Source organism: Cheilinus undulatus, linkage group 12 (assembly GCF_018320785.1).
Source record: "Cheilinus undulatus linkage group 12, ASM1832078v1, whole genome shotgun sequence".
NCBI classification, from domain to species: domain Eukaryota; kingdom Metazoa; phylum Chordata; class Actinopteri; order Labriformes; family Labridae; genus Cheilinus; species Cheilinus undulatus.
The window spans coordinates 44,468,204-44,494,947 of record NC_054876.1 but is presented as its reverse complement, the minus strand read 5'-3'; the positions used below and the strand labels follow the sequence as shown (position 1 = coordinate 44,494,947).

At 38.5% G+C, this 26,744-nt stretch overlaps 1 protein-coding gene across 5 annotated transcripts in view; it reads left to right on the top strand.

Annotated features, from left to right (window-relative positions):
• The first annotated feature begins 5,920 nt into the window (after nt 1–5,920).
• nsd1b (nuclear receptor binding SET domain protein 1b) overlaps nt 5,921–26,744 on the top strand; it is a 45,571-nt gene continuing 24,747 nt past the window's right edge. For 3 of the 5 annotated variants that reach the window (XM_041801261.1, XM_041801265.1, XM_041801264.1), the window contains exons 1-4: nt 15,568–15,756; nt 19,463–20,343; nt 24,032–24,170; nt 26,499–26,671. In XM_041801261.1, the coding sequence (XP_041657195.1) occupies nt 19,480–20,343; nt 24,032–24,170; nt 26,499–26,671 (1,176 nt within the window). In that variant the 5' untranslated portion in view covers nt 15,568–15,756; nt 19,463–19,479. Of the gene's footprint in view, nt 5,970–15,567; nt 15,757–16,340; nt 16,477–19,462; nt 20,344–24,031; nt 24,171–26,498; nt 26,672–26,744 lie in introns of those variants that run through there. The other 2 variants (XM_041801263.1, XM_041801262.1) reach the window with 2 other exon arrangements.

Below are 26,744 nucleotides of genomic sequence, written 5' to 3'. Positions count from 1 at the left end.
AAAGTTTCAAAATCTGAGATAGAAAGTCCAAATTATTAGTTCCAAAGGTCAGAACACGATATTTAAATTGAAAAATAATGTTTTAAAGAACAAATATAAGGGTAGAAAGTTGAAATCATAAGTTTAAAGGTCAAAATATGACTTAAAATTTTAAATTGTGAGTTTAAAAGGTCAAATTATGGGATTAAAAAGACAAAGTTAGGGGTTGAAAATGTCCAAATATGAGTTAAAATCCAAAATAATGACTTATTTGTACTTTTTCAGCCTTTTTTTTTGCCTCAACAAGGGAATTTTAAATCATCAAGGTTAAGTTTACATTTTTTATACTGGAGGAAATCTGCAGACCTCATACTGGTGGGCCAGGTAGTATACAAATATGATATGGTCTTGCAGACCAGATATAACCGTTCCATGGGCCGAATTTGGCCCCCGGGCCTTGAGTTTGACACCCCTGATCTAACCACTGAATTAAGGCTCTTAGCATGAACTACCATGTGAGAAAGCACTTCTCTGAAAGTGGACGTGTTTTGAACAGAACAGTGAAATCATGAACACTAATTATTGAGATGAAAATCTTTATTCCTGATGAGACATTTTAGTGCTCAGCAGGGAGAGCTGGTCGTCCTTCAGCCCAAACATTGAGGGTTCTATCCCCAGCTCCTTAAGTCACACATTGATTTTCCCTGGGCGAGACAGTGAAGCCTGAATGGCTCCTGCTGCTGCTTCAGTGGTGTGTGAATGTGTACGGATGCTCCTGAAAGATCCACAGAATAACCTGTGCTGAGTGGTTATTTAAAAATGGGAGCCATTACTGTTTTAACGTTTCATTTTATGTTCAGATGGTGTAGAGCACTGATGTTCAACTGGCGGCCGGGGGCCGTACCAGGCCCCCCAAAGCTTCCTGTCCAGCCCCCAGGAGATCATTAAATTCAGAAAAGGAGTAAAAGAAGATATTCTTGGCTTTAAATGTCTGTAGTTGATAAATCTGCCCCAAAATGATTAATATTGGCATAGTTTTAGAATGACTTAACATCTGATTCTTTATAGAAATTTACTTGCCAGCCATTATCAGTTTTGTTTTTTTTTTTAAGGGTTAAAGTTGGCAGAAATGTTGTTAAAAATGGGTGACGAGTGGCAAAATGGGTTGCAGTGTGGTACAAAGGGACAAAAAATGGCAGGAAAAGTGGTGAAGAGGTTAAAATGGGGAAGATTTTGGTAAAAGAGGAAAAAAAAGGGAAAAGAAGTATCAAAGATAGGTCAAAATTAGCAAAACAAAAAGTGAAAAGTAATGAAAATAGGTTAAAAAGTGGCAAAAATTGATAAAAGAGTGGCACAAAGGGGATAAAACATGCAAGTGGTTTTTTAAAGGGGTTATAAAGAGTGGCGAAAATTGGGTTGAAGTATCAAAAAGGGGAAAAATGTGTCAAACATAGCAAAAATAGCCTAGCACAGTAGTGGAAAGGTGCTACTGAGTAGCACACAGGGGCAATAATTAGCAAGAAAGTTGCAAAAAAGGGGTTAAAGAGTGGCAAATGGGTGAAAAGTGACGAAAATTGGTTTAGAAATGGCAAAAATTTAATTTTTGTTTATTTGAAAGTCCAGCTCCCAGGGTTTCTGCCAAGACTAAATCTGGCCCTTGTGTAAATGTACTTTATGACCTCTGGTGTAAAGGATTTATTTTTCTGGTAAACAAACAAGGACAAAAAAATCACAGATCTCAATAAAAAATATCAAACTATTTATAGTAATGTCAAATTAATTTCCAAATGAGGTACTTTAAACAAAAATCATTAATGCATTCATTTCAGTCTTTCACTAAACAAAGTAAATAAGGGCAGCCAAACAAGTAAACAAGCATATTACATTAGAAGCAGTAAAATTATATCAACACTTACAGTTTACACTCCTTACACATCTAGGATGATCATTTTTACCTCACTGGTATTTTATTCTGACTCTAGGTTTAGAGTGTAGGCTTTACCACCAAGATTATTAGAGTTAACTAAGACTTAAATTCAAAAATCGTTTTAGTTAACTTAAACTAAATAAAAACTAAGCTTGACCAAAAAACAAAAACTAACTAAAACTGTATACGTGCGTTTACAAAATTAACTGAAATGAAATAGAAATGGAGACAAAATATCCTTAGTTTTTGTCTTTGACACAACCAGACTGACTGGCACTGACACACAAGTCTGGAGTGTAAAATTGCCTGATCTGATTGGTTAAGACTTCAGGCAGTGGTAGTTTTATGTGTGGAGTTGTATTCAAACATCATCATTCAGTAAATAAATTGATAAGTGAAGAGTAGCCTGTTTGAATATGCTTTTAAAAATGTATGACGCTCGCTTAGTCCCAACATCTATTCGTAAAAAACTAAAACTAACACTAAAACCAATAAAAGCGAAACTAACACAAAGCATTTCTGCAAAATAAAAACGAAACTAAACTAACAAACCAGCTGTCAAAACTAATAAAAACGAAACTAACACAAAGCATTTCTGCAAAATAAAAACTAAACTAAACTAACAAACCAGCAGTCAAAACTAATAAAAACGAAACTAACACAAAGCATTTCTGCAAAATAAAAACTAAACTAACAAACCAGCAGTCAAAACTAATAAAAACTAAACTGAAATTGCCCACAGAAAGTGAAAACGAAATAAAATTAGAAACAAATGAAAAATCCCAAACTATTCTAACCTTGATTGCCACTTCATCAAAACACTTCACCTTATTTTGCACTTTCAGTGCTGTTTGAGGATCAAAAGCTGTTAGCAGAAGTTATTTTCAGCTGTCAGCCTGTTTAGAGTCAATTAGAGACGAAAGACAGCACTGCCCCGCTTTAAAAATGCTTTCCACTCATTGGTCAATTCAGTGAAAACGTCACATCTTCACCATTATTCTGGTTAATGTGGACATTATGCTCTACCAGTTAAGATTGACCTTAAACCTCTATGGTGAAACCAAACAACAGCACAACTTAAATTACAACTAAACTAGTGTCAGCGTAGGGTTTAGTGTGAACTTTAAGCCATAACTGGAGACATACCGTACATATAGCTGGTTCAACAGGCTGCAGGACTGTAAATCAAAATCATGCTAAAGGGCCTTAACCCCATCACTGACCCCAATGATAAAACCCTCAGCAGCAAAAATAAACTTACACCAGGTATAACAAACTTTATAAGCACTAACTTTTAGATTTTCTAATCTATACTTTCACAGTTTGTCTTACTACTCAGACTATTGTACCATTTTCTGGAGTCAGTAGTTACCTAACTTTTCCAACTAAAAATCCTCTTCAGTGTTTACATACGAAGTCAGATCTACCTCTCCAAATTCACTGACACACAACTAATATTTGATTTTTAACTAATATGACCTCATTTTACCCACATTTAAACCAGTAGATGTAGCTTTTAATCTATCAAAGTTATAAAGAAAGAATGAAACACATAATTAAAGGAGTCCAGTATTTATATGACTTTCTGCAAGTAATGGATGCATTCAGATGATAAAAGTCACATTTGACAACTTATGGTGCCTTCAAATTGGGTCATGTTTATTTTGTTTTTGTGACATATTTGATGACATTTTCAGAAACGACAGAGCACCTGGAATTCAGTATTTTTATCTCTACTTTGTTCAAGCAAAAATGATTTATCAGATGTTTGTACATCCACATAGAAAGTGGATAAATGGAAATTTTGGTGCCCATGCAATGCTTCCAATAGAATTACCACTTTGTTGAACACCACACCTTCCATGTGAACAACTTCACTACTTTACAAGTTCTCTTAGATCACGGGTGTCAAACTCAAGGCCCGGGGGCCAAATCCGGCCCACGGAACGATTATATCCGGCCTGCGAGATCTTTTCATATTTGTATTATAACTGGCCCACCAGTATAATGTCTGCAGATTTCCTCCAGTATAAAAATGTAAACTTCAACTTGATTATTTAAAATTCCCTTGTTAAGCAAAAAATCTGAAAAAGTAAAGAGTGAGAAAGACTTCATAAAAAGTCAAGAATGTCGGGGGGGGGGGGATTAATTTGTGTTTTATTTCATATTTTAAATGTTCATCTCAAGATTACGACCCAAACTTATGATTTTGACTTTTCATTTCATGCTTTGACCTTTTCCACTTGTAATTTGGACTTTGTATGTCAAATTTGTATCTTTTAGATCCTAAATTTTAAATTTTAAGTCATGTTTTGACCTTTTCCACTCATAATTTGGACTTTAATGTCAAATTTGTATCTTTTAGATCCTAAATTTTAAGTCATGTTTTGACCTTTTCCACTCATAATTTGGACTTTATAATTCACATTTTTATCTTTTATATCCACAATTTTAAACTTTAAGTTATATTTTGACCTTTTCCACTCATAATTTGGACTTTAATGTCAAATTTGTATCTTTAAGATCCTAAAGTTAAAACTTTAAGTCATATTTTGACCTTTTCTACTCATATTTTGGACTTATATGTCAAATTTGTATCTTTTAGATCCTAAATTTTAAATTTTTAGTCATATTTTGACCTTTTTGACTCATAACTTGGACTTTTTTGATTTTCATTTTTATCTTTTGGATACCCATTTATAAATTTTAAGTCATATTTTGACCTTTTCAACTCCTGAATTTGGCTTTTTAATCCCACATTTTGACTTTTAAACACCTGATTTCATTATTTTCTCATATTTTGACATTTTGAATACATTATTTTTACATTTGATATCATTTTTTTACCTTTTAAACTCCCAATTTTGAATTTAAATCATATTTTTAACTTTTTAAGTTATCATTTTAAAGTCTTACTCATATTTTGACATTTTTAACTCTTAATTTTGGCTTTTTAATCCCACATTTTTCAACTGTCTGACTCACAATTTTAAATTTTAAGTCATATTTTGACTTTTAAACTCATGATTTCAAATTTGATCTCATATTTTGAGCTTTCAAACATACGATTTCAACTTTCTCCTTGTATATTTGCTCTTTAAAAATATTCTTTTTCTATTTTTAATATTGTGTTCTGATGTTTTGAACTAATAAGTTGGAATTTTCAGCTCAGATTTGAGCCTTTAAACTCATCATTTTTACTTTTTTGAATTTCCAAATGATTTATCATCAGTGCTTTTTTCATATTTTATTACTGGTGAAAATGAGGTTGACAGTTATGGTTAAATGTTGACCCAGTTAGGCCCTCAGGTCAGACCTAAATCCAGAATCTGGTCCCTGCTGTGACTGAGTTTGACACCCCTGCCTCAGATGGCTGGATTATTTGGCCTACAAAAAAACTAAACTCAAGGAAAAATTAACGTTTCCTTTATTAAAGAGATTTATTTTGGGGCTTTTATGCCTTTATTTGGAGAGGAGGACAGTGGATAGATTTGAAAAGAGGGATGAGAGAGTTGGGGCAGAGATATGCAGGAAAGGAGGTGCTGGCCGGACTTGAACCTGAGCTGCCCACATACAGAACTGCTGAATCACTGTTGGAGTTGCAATCCGTCTCTTAAGGTCTTACAACACTTGAGATTGCTCTTTGACATTTTTTTCTGTTTATTTTATCAAAAGTGCAGTGTTGCTTTCTAATGATGTGTAAATCCTATCATCCTTGACTTTGTACATATGCTTTTTTATTCAATTATAAATAAAATGTGATGCTTCAGATCAGATTGCATGTCTGTATATCTGCAGGCTCGTTTAGGCTGGGCATAATTTATTTTATGATAGTTACATTTATGTTATATTTAGAAAGTTTATGTATCATACTTGCCTCTCTGTGTGTACATACCAATAAAATCTTCAATCTTTAAAATGTGTCTGTCGAGCACATCCGGGGAAGTGCTGTAAACCTGTATTTCTAACGGCCAGCAGGGGGCAGACCCACTAGTAGTGGAGAGACGACTAAAAGAAGGATGGACTCAACTGAAATCAAGCCGACTTTTCTGTTCATAAAGGAGTAAGTAAACTATTTTTCTTGGTAACTTGTGGTCTGAGACTCCAGCCTTGTCTTTAAAACTATTTATTGGTTAATTTCGTTAAATACGGCGATACTAAGAGCTAGAACGGCAGAGCAACAACAGAGCAGCAGATACTAAGGGTATAGTGAGCTGCTACCATGTCCTTGAAAATCCTTATTTCGTTGGTAAGACGGAGAAACAGTGAAAGGTTTGGGGTTTACGTTTTCATGGGTCATCATTTTATACTAGCCGCAATTAGCTGCTCAGTAAAGTTACCGTGAATTACGCTTACACCTTACACATCAAGCTAATGCTAGCCTTTAGCTTTTTCCAACCGCCCATTTTTAACGGCTCCTTCAACTTGTCCAAATATGGTCATTTCCTGCTCTACAGAACGAAGGTAGCAGCAGTTAGAAAACTATCTGCATGAAACAGCCAAAAATAAAGCCAGACTTCAAGGTTGCTTCTCAAGGTTTTTGTCATCTATCATAGTATAACTCTAAACTTTTAAAACTTTGTCAAATCATCATGTAAAAATATGTGTTTACAACACTGTCAGTTACGATTTTGGCCAACAAATTCCTATTTTTTAATTTACAGCAATATGAAAAACTCAAATCTTTGTAGAAATAAAAATAAACATTGCCTTAAACAGAGTTTAAAAAATCTGATTCTCTGAAAATGAACAATCCCCCCAAAATTAAAACTTAGTGAACATTTTTTTAATGATTTATACCTTAAGTACTGCAATAGTTTCAGGAACTACTGTTGTTTTTGTTTTTTTTTTTGTTTTGTTTTTTAATTTTGTTATTACAAATAACTAGGGCTGAACGATTTGCAAAAAATAATCTAATTGCGATTTTTTTCCCCAAATATTGGGATTGTGATTTAATATGCAGTTATTTTTGGGTTAATCTTATGTATTTTTTCAACAAATTGAAGCAACAAATAATTCTATAAATAAGACCATGTGTACTGAAAACAGCAACATTATCAATGAAGCAATTAATCCATAGTAGCATAAATCTGAATATCGGGGTTCAACAAGCTTTAAGCTATAAAGAAGGTGGCTGGGGGGGGGGGGTGCTGGCCACCAGCTGATCACAGTTGGGGTATGACTTTCGCGAAGTAACACTAGACTTCATCAGTTTTAGATAGATTGAGCTTACTATTTTTGATCCTATTGCAAATGTGATGTCATTTGCTTTGTTTAAGGGCATTATCATTTTTATGTCACTCATTTTGATTAAGAAAAACATACATAAAACACAAAAAGGAGGATTTTTATAAACCATTATAAAAAATTAACACTTCAATATTTGCATAATGTGCATAAAATCTCTGCTGCTGCTGCTGCAAAAAAAGATTTATTAGAGTGGTATTTTGACACATTTCAAGTTAAAGAAATATTGCAACTTCTGCAAATTGAAAATTGCAGCAGGCCATATTGCAATTTAATCTAATTTGCGATTAATTGCCCAGCCCTACAAACAACACAACACAAACAATACACAAATAAACAAACAAAGGCAAATACAACACAACCAAAAAACAAAACCACACCAAACAACACAATAAATCCTAACAACAGACAAACACTAATAATATACCATATACAACACCGGCAAAACAACACGGGGTCAGATAGTCATACAGTTAAGGATCCATCTTGGCTTAATATTCAAAATTAGTTTAAGTTTGACTAGACAAATTGCCTAACAATAATAAAGAATAATAACAACAATAAAGCATTTTCAATCATGCAGCATGTACTCAGTTACCATCCTCCAGCTTCAATAAACTTTTCCCATTTCTCTAGATAACCTTTGTTGTTAGTATAATATCCTTCTGGCATAAACTGGTGTTTTAGGAAGCTCTTAAATCTGTTAATGTTTAGAGAACTACTAACTACTGTTGGTTTGTTTTGTGCTACAGCCCTCTCAGGTCCTGGGTGCAGCTGTGAAAACTGCACTCTCGGGTTATTTCAGTGTCCATCTATGACCTGATTTTGTTTTGATTGAGGCAACAGCAGACAAGCTTATCTCATACTGGAGTCGAGTCCGAGTCACCAAAGAAAATTCTGAATCGAGTCCAAGTCGAGTCCCCTTTACCTGAGTCCGAATCCTAGACGAGTCCCCAGTTCATTAAACATAGGGCCAAAATAAATGTAGCCTAAGTATTAGGCTAATACTTTTTAAGCCATTACAGCTTCCAGGAGGGCTTTGTTGATGTGTTTTATTAATATAGGAATTTCTTCAGTTTTTTTATTTTAAAGGACTAGAGAAGCTGTTTACAGCAACTGTGCACAAACAAAACCAAACATCTTCGACCCAGTGTTTGAGTGGCCTTAGAGACAGTGTTAATTTTGGCAACCAGTTTTTAGTTTTAGTCTTTTGACAAAAATACGTTTAGTTTTAGTAAAAATTTAGTCCTAATCACCCTTCAGTCCATAAAGTCCTTAAATTTTAGGTTTCACTTTTGGTCTCAATAGTTTTTCTCTCTAAATGTTAAAAACATAATCAAGCAAAACTGTTAAAATTAGCCTAAGTGAACACTCTTTTTTTTTTTACTATCAATAGCCTACTTGTGAAATAAACTGATATAGATACTAACATACATTGGATAAAATTGGGATGAGGGTCATTGATTTTATTGATATTGCTACTCTTATTAATGCTCCTTAATGATCACACTCTTCCTCAGTTTTAATTATATTAACATGATTATTTGTGTATTCAGGGTGGAAAAATGAGACATGTTTTTAACTAAACTCATGCTTTACATCTATCTTATACTGCTAATTAAGTCAGTATTTCTCCTTTAAAAGGACTAGATTTATTTGCTAAAAACTAAAATTCTAGTTTTACATGTGTGACATTGAACACATCATGAAAAGGTTTTAACCACCCCCTTTAATGCTCTAAAATCTGAGCTGTCTTTAAACATATCATAACTTGACTGTATTCAAACCTTGTTTAGCTCACTAATCTGTGTTATCTCGCAGATGTTAACAAAGATTTCAACGTTTTGATTATTTTTTTCTACTAACGGGACTGACTACAAGGTTGAAGAGTTGTTATCACTCTGTCCAAGACTTAGGGGGATTATTGAGCAGCAGCAACAGCAGCTAATATGACGAGTCTAAGTTATTCAGCAGATGGAGATTTTCAGCAATTCCAGGGAAGGGCATTTTAGTTTAATTTCATGTAAAGATTACTGCTAGAATACAGAGAAGAGCCACAGGTTTAAGCTACGTATCAACCTATCAGCTCCTCACTCTGTCACACTGGTTCGCACACCCAGGCTCGCCTCTTCCTCCTGCTCTCTCTCCTCCGGTTGTTTTAACAGACAGCAGGTTAGACACACGTGAACACACATGCAGGGGACCAGTTATTCGGGGTTTTCTCACAAAAAACAACAAATTTTACAGAATTAACCAGTCTTTATAAAAAGGGTTTGTCCTCCCCTTCATCCTCAAGTCCTGATGCAGTTTAAGCTCGAGTCCGAGTTCAAGCCTGAGTCATCAGCACTCGGGTCCAAGACGAGTCACGAGTCCTCCAGACTCGAGTCGGACTCAAGTCCGAGTCCTGGACCTGAGTACTATAACACTACTGGTAGGATGTTGCAATAGGGAGGAGTGTGGCTAGGACTCTCACAGCAGGGGGTAGCTCTTTTCCTCTCCAATCCAAAATGCAGACACAGTCTTGAACTTCGTTTTGAATTGCAACCGCATCCTTGAATATGAGAGTACACCCCTCGGGGGCTTGGGTGGGGGTGGGCACAGCCCACTTTGGGAGCCACTGCTCTGAACCATGGAGGGCCTAAATGGTCTTTCATCTGAAGCTATGATATTGATTTTTATACTACATTTTACCAATAAAACTACTCTTAGGTTATACAGTACATTCAGAGAGCAATCAGAACTCTTGCACTTTTTATCAACTTCGTCATTTAACCTGATGCTACAGTTAAGGGGAAAAAAAAAATATTCTCAGTAACCTCCACTCAGTTTCCTATTATGGCAAAGTGGAAACAGAATTTTAAAAGCTGAAATATCACATTTACATATGTATTCAGACCTTTTTCAAACTTTTACTTGAAATTTAGCTCAGGTTACTCCCCTTTCGCTTGATCTTTGCTGAGCTTTTTATACCTGTGGGAAACTTAATGGATGAGGTTATGCACTGATTCAATATCGTTTGGTTCAGCTTTATATTTTGCTTCATTTAGCCATGCTAAAAGTTAGTACTATAAACCGGAAATTAATTTTTCTTCGCTGCAGGAACGTATGGGCTTCCATTTTAAGAGCAGGGAAGAAGAACCACCAGCAAAGAATGATGATGGCTGTGTGACAGTTTTTCTCTGGATGTGATCGTTAAAATGCCTTCCAGACCAGCACTGTCACACATGACAAGAAGTGACACAGTTTATCAAAAGTAAGGTAACTTTTGAACCATAAATCGTTGCCTCTTGTTTTTTTTGTGTTGAAGCTAGCCATTGTGCCTACCCATTGATGCTGTTGATGTCTTTGGATCCCTTACAGCAGCATTTTCAGTGAGCCTGGGACTTGTGACTTATGGGGACTTACATGATTTAATCCACACCAGTAAACCAGATATTGGACATCTTTTTTTTATCCAGTTTAATCACATTACGATCATTTACTACGGCTAGCTCGAATGTTAACCGCCATGTTGTTTACTTTTTGTGAGTGTCTGTCAGCCAATAGCAGGCTGTTTCGTAATCATGTCATGCTGCCCAAATAGATCATAATGGAGAGAGATATGGAGAGAGCCTGTGATGCAGCCCCTTGTATAATTGTTATTTAGATATTTAGGAGCAGAAAAACAGCAGAAAAACAACTTGAGGGGCACAGAGATGCTGTAGCCTACATTATGATTCTATTTGTAGAGACATGTTCTGAGTCAAATAGTTTTATAGGTCTAAAATAATTTGCTAGTCTGCACAGTCAGTCTAGAAAGTTCACACTGGTTTTGGGTCAGTACTCGGTATCAGAAGATACCCAACACCTTAGTATCTGAATCGAGAAGGAAAAAATGGTATTGGGACATTCCTAATACTGACAATGTAGAATTTATTTTGTGAATCCCTGATTCACTGATATTATTTAATAAGATCCAATGAGGGCCTTATATTTGATTCTATGGCTTCATTTCCTTCAGATGGTCCAGTTTGATTGAGTACAGTTTGGTACTGTTTCTACAGACACCTGTACACTTTCATAGTGGATAGACTATGGAAGCTATGCATGTTACCTTAAAGAAAGTTCACACTGTTGACAGGACTCAGTAGGGAGTACACAGTAAACAGCTTTATTTCAGCTGAAGATTGCTGTCTAAGTTGACCATGGTCAGTACAGATCCCCAGCTGATGGAATATGTTTATAGAAATGTTTGGAGCCATAATGGTATGCCACAGGATGATGCAGGGCTATTACAGTAGCTACAACTAGCAAACTATCATTTAGTTAGTAATGAAAGTAATATTAACTCCAGACTCCTTCTTCTTACTTTACAAGAAATTAAGAGCATACATTTCAACAGATCAACCATAGAGTGGTTTAACGTCTAAGGCAGGGGTCATCAACTACATTTGTACAAAAAAATTAAATAATGGAAACATGTTTTTTATAAATATTTGTATTCTCTTTGAAATGTACCTTATTTTTAGCCTTTGGCAGTGAACTCAGTCCCTATTTACACACTTCGGTCGTGTTCACACCTGATAGTCCGGGGACTCGGTCCATTTTGGAACAGAAATGGCAACATTGTTGCACTTTCCCTTGGTTTAGTTAGCATTCACACTGCTCTCTTTGGTCAAGTGGACCAAACCATCAACACCTACAACCTCTGCCCGCTATGGGGCGCTGCCGCGCTGTGCTCTTGTGGTTTCTGCTCTTGCATTTCGGTATTATGAGCAGCCGGCAAGGTGGTGAACTGTCCAGCATGTCGTCCTTTACACGAGACGAATAAATCAGCACAGACTACGACGCGTTGCCGTGGATACCTAGATGCCAAGGGAGGTACTGACATGTATTTGAGCGTATTAAATCACATACAAATCCGTATATCATTACGGTTTATGCCTCATCCTGCCTTTGGTTCACAAGTTGGTCTGCTTTGCGTTCACACCCCCAACGAACCGCACCAGGATTCATTAGGGAGCGGACCGAGACCCCTGTTTCAAGCGGTCCAGAGTCCGCTTGTTTGGTCTGCAAGTTCAGTTCATGTGAACGTTCACACCACTCGAAACAAACCGGACTATCCGGGAAAACAGACCAGAGTTCGGTTAAAGCGGACAAAACAGCTCTAGTGTGAACACGCCCTAAAATCCCCATATTGCAGCCAGCCACAAGGGGGCGATTGAGATATTTAGGCCACATATTTCTGGGGCTTGATATGAAAATGCTGTGTCCTTATTGGTGATAAACACATGAGGGAAAAATATAGCCTATTTTCCTTTAATTCTCAGGCAGTTAAAAGTAGACTCTCGATCCTAAACTGTTAAATTTACACCGAAATTTGCTGCTTTAATCAAGAATGGACTTATGAGTAAGTTTGTCATGCATCTTATTTGCTAAAAAAAGATTCAATCTCACTTATTTTCAGGGTTACTTAAATATCTGTAGAAATCATAAAAGGAAAGAAAGAAAAGATACTCTAGAAACAGCAATATTTTTTTTTTCTCTGAATTTAATCAAGCCTCTAGGGGCCGGATTGAAAGCTCTGTGGGGCCTGATGTGGCCCCAGGGCCTCCAGTTGATGATCAGTGATCTAAGGTGACAAGTCCTCTAATGACAATGGATTATGCTTTATAACTATATAATTAGTCCTGCAATGTCCTAGCAACACAGCTGGGGTTTTTGGGGGGAAAGACAAAAAAAGTCAAGTCCATCAGTATTTCAAACAATTAAAGGTACAATGTGTAAAATTTGGCTGCATTTCGCTGAACAGAAACGGTGTACATGGGATATAATGTTTATATATCTATGTGAAGTATGTTAAAATAAGTGCGCAATTATCCCCTTAAAACTTTCGTTTTCTTTTCACAAAATTAGAGAAAAGCTTTTTATATTTACATTACCGCTGGTCGCCCTCACGGAGGCTGACATAACAAACTGCCATGTTGTCTACGGCAACATTTTGGGGACAGAAAGAGCGAAATGCGATTTTTAAATACGAACCTGCCTGCTGGTCCTGAAAGCTACCTGGAAGGCAGGTGGAGAAGAAGACTGACCTATAATCTATAAAAATAATGGTTACAAAAACGAATAAATAACTCTCACCTCATCCTTTTTGGTCTTCACAGGCTCTCGTCGCCTAGTGATGTGACATTTTGGTAACAGATCGGCTCATTCTAAAATCTGAACGCTAGATGTTGCTAAATGCCAAATTCTAAACATTGTACCTTTAAATAAAGTAGCCTTTGTAAATCAACGTAATGTCCTTCTAGTGTTCTATTTAAATACTGGTGTAATTTCTGTGAAAAAGTGAATGTATGTGACACTTTAACAGTTTATACAGCACAAAAGTTGCAAGCTGTACCATGTGCATTTGTCACATTAAAAATAAATTAAAAGTTTATCTGGTGTTAGAATCAAACGAGGTTAAGTAATAAATGCTGGTTACATTGATCTTCATGGAGGGATCTTTTCACAGATTACCTTAAGTAAAAATAAGTAAATGAATCACTACGATACAGCAAAACAACTGATCTAAAGCTTCAGAACAAAACTTCAGCATTAATTCAGTTTCACATCCATCGCTAATAAACCAGGCTGATGTGTGCCTTCAGGCTCTGCTTTGTTTACTTGAACTCAGGTCCACATAAACATCAGGTAACCCGATTTGAGTCGACAGTATGGATCTCTGTGGAGTCCAAATATCCCTAATTTAAGCAATATTAGTCTGATTTTCCCCTGTTTTTACCCACTCCACATAGAGCAGACACCTGTTTTTGTCACTCAAAATGAGCAGCCGTGTCCAGCCCTGAAAGTGATGTCAATGCAAACCCTCTGTTGTGTGTAGCACCAGCCTTTTGGGGTGGATGGTTAAGCTTGGCACCTTTCTGGAAGGGTGCCAAAAAAGTGGATCAGGGTCAGTTATTTGGTACCCTTGTCAACTTTTGAAAATCAAAAACCAAATAGACGCTTACAATACCGTACCAGAATGAACCTGACCACTCAGTGGAAATGACCTATATGAGGGGCCCAGCAATTTCTGTGGGCAGGCCTGGGGGTGTGTGGACTTTTTAGCCACTGTAAATGATGGATGAATGACAGTTAAATATTTAAGTTTGGTTCTGTGTAATAAAATAAAGAAAACAAAAGTGAGATAGAAATCAAATAGCTTAAGAGTTTAACACTACATTTATAACGAGTTTTCACCTTCACCTCCACTTTTATAATTCAGTTACTTTTACTCCGCATATAATAGGACTTTCAGGTTGTGTTACAGAGCAGTTTATGCTTTGTCAAATCAAAACCTGGTTTGACGTTTGACTGGAAACTGAGAGTTGGTGATGATGCAGATTAAGGAGCCATGAGCGTCACTTCATGATGCTGAAACCACATTTATATCACTGATGATGGAGACTGGCTGAGGTTTTACGCGGTGCTGCCGGTGTGCGGCGCTGTTCGGCGCTTCATTAACCCGCAGCAGGCCCTGTCCTGTCTGTCTGTCCCTCTCTCCGTCCTGTCTGTCTCTGAACTCTCTCCCATTTTTCTTACAAATTCTGTCTCCTGTGACGGAGTCTCAAAATTAAAAATTTAAAGAATCTAGCGTCTTTTCCTCTCAGCTCAGTCTGACACTGAGGAAGAACCGGGGGAAGAGAGGGGCTCATATTCACCGGGAAGCAGCGTCTGTGTGGCATAAAACGTAAAAGAAACATGAGCACTAACGTCCTGTAAAGACTCTTGTGCTAAAAATAGACCAAAACGAGCTTCAAATTGGGTTTGTTTCACTTCGTTGTCAAGTATTTCCCACAGTATTGGAAGAAGGGGAGGGAGGGTTTGTTGTTTGGCGGCCGTGACGATCACAAACGTCGTTTCTCTCATCGCCTCCCGGTGACAAGAGGGGAGAGTGAATGAGTGTGGGGCTGATTTTTAACACCTGAAACACCCATTTCCCTCCATGATTGTCCTCTCTGACTATCGCCTCCAAATCTTCTACTGTGGATGTTTTTCTCCCTGTAAAACCAAATACACCAAAGCTGAAATCTCGCAGCAGAAGCTCAGTCTCGCCGGCCGAGAGCTGCAGTTGTTTCCCAGCTTTTCACCCCTTCGTTTCTACAAACTGACGTAGTGTTTTTTTCCTCCATATATGAACAAAAACACCAACCAAATCAGCACGGTTGAAGCTTTAAGGTGCCATTAAATCGTGTGGTTTTGGGCTCTAAGACGTGCGTTTGGCAAAAACGCACACACCAGAGGATAAGTGTGCCTCAGTCCCCCCTATCGTGGCAGAAACGCTCACAAGACAGTGACTTTGAGAGGCACAACATGTAAAGAAAATATTCCTATCGAGGAAGGGCTGGTTCAGGACTCAGACAGCCTCCACAGACACCTCTAGGGCTGTGTAGAGGTGCGCTTTGAGGTTCACTTTCTCCGTGGCCGGGTGAACTTTATATCGAGCATATATTAACACTTTGTGGCCTGTCTTTTTTTTCTTCATCTAAGGCTGGAGGACTCCATTTTGAAGGGACCGGGTGAGCTGCTAGACAACACAGCAACTCGTCTCAGGAAAGGAAACCCGCCTGTTTTTCCGGGTAGCCTGCTTGCACCATTTTTATACTTTACATGGATGTTTTTCTAGTTTGCCTGGAGGCGCGTGTGCGTAACAAGGAGGTGGGAATGAGGAGGATGCCAGTTGTTGGCACAACTTTGCCATACATGTCATTGGTGATGGCAGCCTGGTTTAGGTTAATAATTGATGCCTGTAATTAAGAGGAGAGGCGGGGCTTTTTTTAAGGTGTCGGTGTTTTTTGGGTGACTGTCAGCTCAGATTTGAATCCTTGATAACAGATTCACGGCCCCTTCCTTCTGTGCTCCATGCTGTGGACCGGCTGGGGAGGGAGGCAGTGGTGACGCCTGGCAGTGCGCACAGCAGAGAGAGACTGACTTTGAAGGAGGCAAGGCAGAGTCTGCAGGCAGGAAACAGCCATTCAACAGAGCAGGGATACAAAAAAGACGGAGAATTTAAAGTTGACTCAAAGCAGAAAGGGGGAGTGTCGCTGGAGGAGCACAACACGCCTGAATTTTCTATTCCAGGGGCCGCTGGACCAGGCTTTAGCGCATGTAGCGAGGAGGAGGGGGAGGAGGAGGGAGGTTGGAGGGGGGAGTGAGTGAGTACGTTTCACAGGATCCAGGCCTAGTAGTATTGCCGCTGGGACTCTCCTCATCCGCTTTCAAAAAATGGGAAATTGGCACATTTAAGCGCCAAAATGAACACGTTGGGGGTCACGTTTGCGGTGGCTGACATCGGAATGGTAAGATTCTCGCGCCAAATCCCGTGTCATTTGTCGTTTTCTGCGTGATTTTGCTGTTTGACTCTCATAGCCTGCATCTGTCGGAGGGAAGCCTGTGGAAGTGGGTTTGTGTCAGTGTGAGTCAGTGTGTAGATGAACTTGTGTTGTGTCGTCGTCTCAATTTATCTCACAGCGTTTGTGTATCTGTCTCGTGCAATTATGAAGCCACTGTAAATCCACGCAGACGCACACAGCATACATACAAACACATGCAGCTGCACACACCTAGGTGTATAGGTCTGTATACACACGCCTATGCACACGCGCGCGCACGAGCGGGTCCATTTTAATTCCAGCTCGTGGGTTACAGCGCCGGCGTGTTTACGTCGCGTGGATTTTTATCGAGGTGAAAATCTCACTGCTTGATTATGCTCGTTCGTGTGTTAGTTTACAGGCTGCTGACCTTATCATACTTGATGTCATTTTCATCATATCGCGATAATTCTTCCCAAAAGGCTCGACAGTGACAGTGAGGCTGCGGTGTTTGCGCAGAATCCACACCAGAAATGTCACATTAGGTCGATCCACTCGTCGTTCGTGAGTCTTATTACGTTTTTCTACCCATCATATGAAGACGGATTGTGTAGTTGTGTAGTAACACGATGAAATGTTTTCCTTGTGCTTTACGTGGGTCATTCCTAGCTATTTTGGGTAACTTTGGATGAGCTGCAGCGATTTAAGGGCAGGTTATTGAATGAAAGATGGATTATAGAAACATGTAACAAAAGACGGACTCAAAATATCATCTGTTGTTGGAATATTGTGAAAATATGATACTATTCCTCATTATTCAACAAGTAAGAGGTGGGAGCATTTTAAGCAGAGCTGTCAAAGGATTACATTTTTAATCAATAGTAATCTCAGAATTCCTGGAATAAATTGTGATGAATCGCATCCGTTTTATCACATTTTAAAATTCTGCTTTTTGCATATCAAAGTGGGGTTTTTTTTAGTCATTTTGGATTGTTCTACTGCCTTCCTGGTTACAGACCTGCTTCTCTAAGTAGATCAAACATTATGAAAGGAACTTCACCATGGAAAGAAGCACGTTTCATGGATTGAAAAAGAAATGGGGAACAGTTAAAAGATCGATGTTTGATAACGCTAGGTGCAGATGACCTTTGGCTTATCCACAGCTGTCTGTGAGGGTTTTTTTTTAAGTGTAATGAGACACTAGGGAGCAATGGTGGACTTATTTTACATGATGGTGGCTGCAGGGTGACTGCAGTAGCTTTAACAATGTTTTGAAAGTAGGGCTTCAAGATTGATCACATTAATTGTGATCAATTAAGGTCCACAATTGTGAATGATACTTTGAAATCGCAATTAGTCGCATGATTTGTTGTTCCTTTTAGCACACTGTTTAAACCACTTGCAATGTCTCCCATATGTCTCGCCACAGTGATGAAGAATAAGTCAATTTCTGCACCCTAATGTTTCTTTTCACTTGAATAAAACTCAGACAGCTAAAGTGGGCCACACTCCATGATACCCATGAAAATTGTTGGCCTGAATTCCCCCTTTCAACTAAAATCAGCAAAGGCCTGGTAAATATTTTGATCCTAAGTCCTGTTGTGTGTGGTGAGCAACAAGGACAGACGGGCAGCATTGTTGCATTCAACAGAGCAACAACCAATCAATAGGCAAAATGAAAACAGCTTTGGCAATGATAGTAAATGGGAAATTTAGATTGACGTAAGAAACGGCGACTACTTTTTTGATTTGTTGCAGCAAAATGCATTTTTAACATTATGCACTGTAAACATACTGCAGACGTACTGACAAGGGAGGGAGTTGGACTAAAGTTGCAACTGTAGTTAACGGCTAGCCACATTAGCATGTTTACTATTGTTTTGTAAAGTCACTAACTCCAAATCGTGCACACCATGCAGATCGAGTTTAGACCAGGCTGGGACTCTGAGAGGTGAACAGAATTTGTCAGTGTGTGATGTGCTGTGTCGATTATCTCCTTCTACACAATGCCCTATACAAACAAAACGTTAAAATCTGTGATTATTTTGTTTATTTAACCTTATCTAATCAGGAAAACCTCATTAGATCAAAAATCTTATTTGCAAGAGTGTCCAAGCCAAGACAGAGACGCACAATCAACAGAGTTACACTCATAAAACATTAAAACTATTACAAACACTTGTCAGTCAAATCTAGGTCACAGAGAAATAAGTCATTAGTAAAAAAATAAAACATCTGCGACCAGATGCACCTTTCTCAATCACCTTTAATCTATTTTTAAATAGATGAGCTCCCCAGGACACAGATTTTCATGCAGTCAGTTAGTGTTCTTGTCTGCACATGTGCGATCTATCCCACTGAAAAAAAAAACGGAAAAGATTTTATAAATCTTTATGTGTATGGCAGGCTTCAGTGGACACGTCAAAATTTGTCTGCACCATGTGATATCAAACATTTACCTTTTATTGTTTCCCTATTTCCTTTTCAGTCAATATCAAGTTCCTTTTTCCATGTTTAAGCCCATGTCATAATCTTCCGTGTACCTATAAGAGCGGGTCTGTGTTCAAACAGGAAGCCAATTTCCCTTAGTTTAAGACAGTAGGAAACTCCAAAATGACAGAAACAGTTTGGCAAAATAAGATAATTTTTAAATGCAATAAAAAGGATGCAATTAATTGTGATTAGTCAGAGAATTTCTGAGATTAATTGCAATTAAAAATTTTAATCCTTTGATAGCCCCAGTTGAAAGAGATAACACAGCATGTGATTAATCACAATTAAAAGAACTGAATGCACTAATTATGGATCTGAGTTATTCCCAATTAATGCAGTCTGACAGCTCTAATTGTAAGATTATATGTAGGAATTCAATAATGAGATTTGGTGAAAGGAACTGTGCATTTTTTAAAGTTAAATATCATCTGCTTTAATCTTTCATTGTCTCCATTCTGATTGTTTTCTGCTAATTTTTCAGGGAGGAACCATGCCAGCATGAGTGGGCTGTACGCAGGCCCCGGCAGGGAGACTCACCAGTCCAGCTGCCCTTGGACCTCAGGCCGTGACCTCTCCGCCCACTCCAGCTCCTCCAGTCGCCATGACCACAGGATCAGTTTAACCATGTCTGCCACCACCTCCTCCCTTAAGCATGCCTCAATCTATGGCTTCAATCAAAACGATCACTCCTCCTCTCCTTCTTCGTCCTCCTCCTACAGCCCTCTCAGGAGGCTTCAACATCTCACCACCATGGTGAGCCAGCCCGACTTGGTCCTGCCAGTGAGAGATCCAGAGAGGAGCTGGGAGTGGGGGGTGAGCAAGAAGGGGAAGGAGAGGGACTCTTGGACTGATTGTACAAGCAGCGATTATTCTGGTCCAAACAGAGGGGAGAGTTTTGGTAGCTCATCTGCTGGGCAACAACAACAAGAGGTCCAAACAGGAAGTACAGACACTTTAGCAGCCAATCAGAGCACTTCTGTCTCCTCAGAAAAAAAGACTGAGGCTTGTTTTTCAGGCCCGCCAAGTCCGGCCTTTTCTCTAGACAGCAACAGCCCCTTTGCCAATGGCTTCCTCCACTTTGAATCCTCTTTGTTTGAGGATGATGATAACGATGAAGAACAGGAGGCTGCGTCACCTATGAGAGGCTTACAGGACAAGCACGAGAGTGTGGGAAATGTTGTTCAGTCAACTTCCAAGGATTTAAATACAGACTTTAAGGATGTTAACACATCGACCGCCAAGGTTGTCACCCGATCCCAGTCGTCTGGCCAGCGCAGGAGATACTGGGATGGCTCGGAGGACGAATGGGAGAGTGATGCCGAGCTGTTTCTGTTTGATGATAGTCTCTCAAGGCCTTCAATGGCAAGTCATAGCATTCAAAGTTAGATGTTGCTAGATGGCTTTTCAGGGTTTTAGCCAATATATAAGCTGTTCTCACACATGCACAGGAAAATTTCAGAACAACTTGCCACAAAATTTCCTACAATTGTTATGCTTGCATGTCCCACACAGTGTGAGGGGTCTCAGATGGCAGGGCATGGTGTAGGCTGCAGTAATTCCAAGAAATCCAAATTTGTAGGTGAAGCAGCAGAGGCTGACATTATCATGTCAGTTTTTACCTTTAATTCAGTGCTGGGTATAATTGAATGTGTTATATACATACCTGTGTTATATATATATACCTGTGATGAGGAGGAAACACTGTTGTCTTCACGCCTGCTGCTCACCACAAAAAAAGTTTGCAAATTTTCAGTAGCATGTGTATTTGAGTGTACACATGAGCAAGATCAACACAGGGCTAAAGACAAGGGGACAGGTGCTGTGGCTTTATGAAAACAGCTGGAAGTTGGTTATTGTAAATAGACTGCTGAGTTGCTTTCTTATCTCCATGGTCAGCTGTGGCAGCTGCAGCTAAGATGCTTCATTGATTTGATTCACGTAGTTGAAGAGGCTTTGTTCATGTTCAGTAGTATGTGCCCAAACTTGCTCATTCTTTAGTAGTAAAATCTGAACTTGCAGAATTGGTACACTTAATTTTATATTCGGTGTGTTTGGCACATCCTGTTGGCCACCATTATCTCAGATGTTCATCACAACGAACGCCCTTAAAGCCACTGAAAATCAGGGGGTAAAGCAGATTTTTATCAGAGCCAGTCTGAGAAACATCATGTTTTAAATTCACTTCAGTGTGATAATAATCAAATGATAGTTGTCTGCACGGTCATGGCTACTTCATAAACAGGAACTTTTCATTTATCTTATCTGGCCTGCTTTATGGGGCTGTTTTGCCATAATGTATATAAATACAGGCCCACAAAGAAAAATAGTGGACTACAGTATCAGCCCACTGTCCTTTTATAGTGGATTCAAGTATTAGCCAAACGTTAGTGACCCCCATTGCAACATTATACTCCTTAGTTAACACCCTCCAAAAGTATGGGAACTGTGCTGCCCAAATTTAGTTCAGTATTGGTCCTAAGTAGTAGTAAGACAAAGAATGATGGTCTGAAAGCCTTTTCCCAACAAAAGTAAACAGCCTTGAAAACCTGTGATAAAGTGTTGCTCCACAGGTTTGTTTACAATGTGATGTCAGCTAAAGACTTACGGTATGTTGGAAGTAGGGGTGCACAGTATTAGATATGCTGATCTTTACAAAGCATTTTTGTCTTTATCAGCATCGATACACTATATACATGTCATCCAGACCTAAACTTAAGTCCTTAAAACACACTTTGAAGTTTAACCCATTTAGACCAGATGCAGCATTTGCATATACCGTTGTGATTGGATGAGAACCTGGTGTGCTTCTACCTTCGAGGCTGGATGCATGCTATGCATTTAGGTGGTGGTGGTGTTGGGTCCCGACATGAAACCATTTGAGAACATAACTCTATCATATCACTGGGGCACAGACTGACATCAGCAAAGGGGCACATAAGCTCAAAGCACAGCAGTATGTTGCATCGAATTGAACAAAACATTGTACCTTAAACTGTCAGTCTAGAAAAATAAAAATCCAGCTCCTGGTGGGAGTTGCTTGCCGATTTTTTACAGTGAGTATAGCACTTAGATTTACAGTACTGGGCAGAACTTTGGGCATGCTTGGGCCAAAGAATTGAGGTTAAGTTAAAGATGTAGATGTTGGCAAGTAAGCTGCCTGAGGGCTGCCTTCCTTCCTTGGTAAGGAAGGAAGGGGGACTTACCTAGGCTGTTTATGGGCTTTTCCCCTAGCCAGTATGATTCCATCAGTGCATTAATTTACTGATATTCAGTTGTTATTCTCTCCAAATAAAAGTGGTATGTTTACATGTTATCAGTTGAAGATGTCACTTTCACATCAATAAATACTAGCCTTCTCTGTTCTTGTGTTGATTATACAACTAATGTTTTGTTAATGTACCAACCTAAGCTATCTCTTCATTTTAGCTTTATTTTAAACTGACAGATAGGAGATTTTAATTGCCCTCACAGTTACATCATGCGGCAGCCAGTATCAGTCCTACTGCCAGTCCTGCTACATGCCAGCCATAACTCAGGACTGCCCATGTACCCTGCCAGTCCACTCAACCCACTACCGTCTTATACACACATTGGATAAAGTGGCCCGAAGAGTCACCAGTTTGGTGCATGTTGTGGTGTTGTGGAACAAGAGAAGAGCTAAAATTAGGCCTTCAGAGCCTTCAGTAAACATTGTACGTCATGAAATTTAAACCCTGGAAAGCCTTCTGAGCGGCACAAAAAAAACAAATAATCATCTTTTCAGGCAGTTTTATAAGAGTGAAATTGTATGCCAATATATGATGAAACATTATGGTTTTGTCAAACATAGCAGGTCTTTTTTAAGAAAATGCTTTTGTAGTTACTACTTGATCCTCTCTTTACCAGCTTATCAAGTGAAAATTATAGATGGAGAGCAAGATGCTGTTTAAGTGTGACTGCTTGTGATTCATCCTTTGGGAACAGTGAATTCTGAATAGAACCAAAACATAAAATTTACAAAAGGTTTAATTCTAGTCTTCACTTTTTACTTTGCTGAATACAGAAATTGTCAAGATATCAGAGTTTAGATATTTCTAAAAAAAATTTTATTAAGTTTATTTGAAAGGGACAATGCAAATTACATAGTGTAACTTAAGCCTGTTACAAACAAGCCAAAAGTAACTGATGTTTCACATATAGACTTTATGGCTTTTGCTAGTCTCCATCTCCTGTCCCTAGATAGGCTTTTAGAATATGAAAGAAGGTAAAAGTAGAGATATCAAGTAGGGATGCACCGATCCACCTTTTCTGGTCCCGATACCGATTCCGATACCTGGGCTTTGGGTATCGACCGGTACCGATACTGATCCGATACCAGTGTTAAAAGAATAACCTGCATGCCCTACTGTAAGATAAGACTGGTAATTGTTTTGGGTAAAAGGCAAAAATGAGTACATATAGATTACTGAAGTTGATATTTATTTAAACTATAACGTGTTTAAATGTTTACCAGGAGTTTGGTAAAAACAGTGCTTCATAACTTACAGAAATTACTATTCAATTGTAAACTTTTATACCCTGTAGACTGGTAATGCAGCAAAAAACAAAGAAAGTGCATCAGAGATAACATTCTAGTACAAAACTGTATTACATAAGTGTTTTTCAACCACATACTGTAAACAAAGTCACAGTTTTGTGAGAAAATAGTGCAGAAAACCTTGTAAAAAAGGCTTAGAGCTGGTTGCCTGGATCGGCACCACGGATCGGCCCTTTCCCACCGATACCCGATCCAGCTTTGAGGGGCTGGATCGGGCCGATACCCGATACCAGGATCGGTATCGGTGCATCCCTAATATCAAGTTTGCATAGAAATTAAGAAATGAGTATTACTTCCTGTGTTCAGACTTATTCTCACAGTTGGCTTACATTTACTGGCCACACAGGTTAAGGCAAAGACCCAGAGAGGCCTAAACAGGTCAAGCAAGGTTAGAAAAAGCCTGCCAAATACTAACCTGTGTAATTTCTTACATCTCATAGTAGTTTTCTTTCTTCATTGTCTTGTTGACAGCAGAACAGCCTCAAGAAAAAGCCTTTGCCACCTGTGAAGTTTTTAGAGGGTGAAGTTATTTGGGCAAAGTTCAACCGACGACCGTGGTGGCCGTGCGAGGTGATCGTTGACCCCACACAGGGAACCTATCACAGAGTGAAAGGTGGGCCTGAAACAATGTCGACTTGCCTTAATTACTTAGACAATGTATTGTTAGTCGATTACTTTCAACTGTTAATGTGCTTTCTGGATTATTTTGGGTCTCAGTTAATGACATCCCTAGCTGGTAATGGCATCAGTGCTGAGTAACGTTTCATAAAAAGTTAAAAATTGGGGTAATTTGAAATGTCAGTCTACATCATAACATAGAAATACACAATAAACAACAAATCAGATTGTCAGTTTTCACACTGTATTGTAAGATTATCATTAAGATGTTTTAATTCCCCAGCCATAGACTGCTATATAAGGATAAGGTCTCCATCTGCTCCACTGTACAAAAAAGAAGCCAAAATCTCTGAAGATATCATTAGGAACCAGAACGTGTGCAGAGACTAGCTGGCCATACGAGCCACAGTACTGGCAACATAGTTCTTATGCTTGCCAGTACTCACATTTAACTTACAGAGAAAATGTCAAAGATCATTAAAGAGTACAGTCCATAACAAAACAGGTTGTTATCGTGGTTTCACGCAGACAGTCATGGTTATGTTGAGTACACAATGCTTAATGCAACGTTGATAACACGCCTGGCAAAAAAATCTTATACCACTGGAAAGCCTGTTTATTTCCCTTTTAGATGGTGCCACATTGTAAGATACATGCATTTGTGCAATGAGCAGTAGAGCTGAGCATGTGGGTTGCGCCTATTGAAGGAACAGGCTTTCCAACGGTATCCAAGATCTATTGCCAAGAAGCACTGTATAACAAAGAAATAATCTACCAAACACAAATATCCTTACATTTGTGCTAGGGTTATTTTCTCTCCTTGTTCACCTTTTTAATAATGGTTCGGGTGAATCACAGCTTTTCATGCTAAAAATCTGGGCACAGGTTTGAACATTTTTTCTTTGTAGTTGAGTAGTGTAGTAAGTCAGTGAAATTGCATTAAGAATAGGGATGGAGATCAAAACCCAGTTCTGTAAGAACCTGCTTCTGCATTTTTCTAAACCTGAAAAGCAATAATGTTTTAGTTTATCCATGCTGCTGTTGAGTCTCACTGGTTCTGTACTGTAACGTGATTTTATTATTTATAATTGCAAAAACATGAATCTGTCCTTGATAGGGAAACATAAGCTCAAAGCACATCAGAATTTTGCACCAGATTAAACCAAAATTTGGTACCTTTGACTGTTGGCTTGAAAAAAAAAAAAAAAAAAACACTAGTAAGTAGTATGCCCTCATAACACTCTACTCAGTCCGTGTTTAAGGACTGATCAAATGTTGAAATAAGAATAAGATTATTTGCTTAACTTGGAGAGGTGACAGATCGTTACTTCATGATGTGTTCAAGCTCCGCTCAGTAAAATGACTATAAGGCAAATTTAAATAGCATTCTGTAATGCAGTCAAATTGGGGCTGTCAGATGATTAAATTTCGAACCCAGATCAATGCAGGATTTTCAGTGATTAATCATGATTAATCTCCCTTTTTGACACAATTTTAAATTCCACAATTTTTCTCTGTAATAAAGGCAAAAAAGCCCCAAAATATATTAAAAACAACAACAATAGAAAACTTTTTTCGTTATGGATTTTTTAACTGTCCGAAACCTGGGTATAAGACTTTCTGTCAGGATACAGCCCTGTTTTTATGTAGACATAAAATAAGGAACTTTGGGTAGATCAAAGCTTATGGCAGGAACTTAACCACAGAAAAATGAACCTGTTATGGATTGAAAAGATAAAAGTGAAAAGGTAAACGTTTGAAAACACAAGGTTCAGATGACTTTTGATCTGCCCTCTGAGCTGTCTAAGAGACGTTAAGGAGCAGTGGTGGACTTATTTTACATCACTGTGGTTGCAGAGGGACGCTGACGTGGCTTTCAGTCTTCTGAAAGGGACTATGAAGTATGCAATGCTTAAAGTTTAAAAAATTATTGCACTAATTAACTAATCACACTTAATGCTGTTCAAATCTATCATCAAAAAAAAGAAACCCAGTTTTTGATTAAAAATTTGAACAAATACAGTTGTGAAGGCAGTCTTTAAGTTGATATAACACCTTTTAAGCTGTCTTACTAGAGCTCTACTCAGCTTTTACTACTAATATTAGAATTGTATTATAGTCCCATCTTTCCACCAAACAACAAAAAAATAGTAGTAGCGATAAAGAGTATCAATTAGGGTATCCGTGTTGTTAAAAATTAATGATCCCATCCCTTTTAAAGAGCACTCTGTCCATTGATGTACTCCTTTGCTTGCTGTGCAGCTTGATGCACTTTGAATTCAAGTTCAATGAGATTGAACCAGATGTTTTTTGTTTTCATTAGAGCCCAGTGATCGGCCCTGTAGGCTCTACTATATCAGGACCTTTGGGGAGCCTGTGGAGGTAACCTGGGTGGAGGACAAAGCAACCAACCCTTTCTATGGTGGCTTTGAGTTTGAACAGCTCTGCTTACTGCACCGGCGGGGGAAGCAAAGGGATCAGAACATCAGATGCACTGTAATTCCAGCTCTATGAATGATGAATCACTACTTGCATGGCTTAAAAACATCTGCGTTGGAAGAAAATTTTT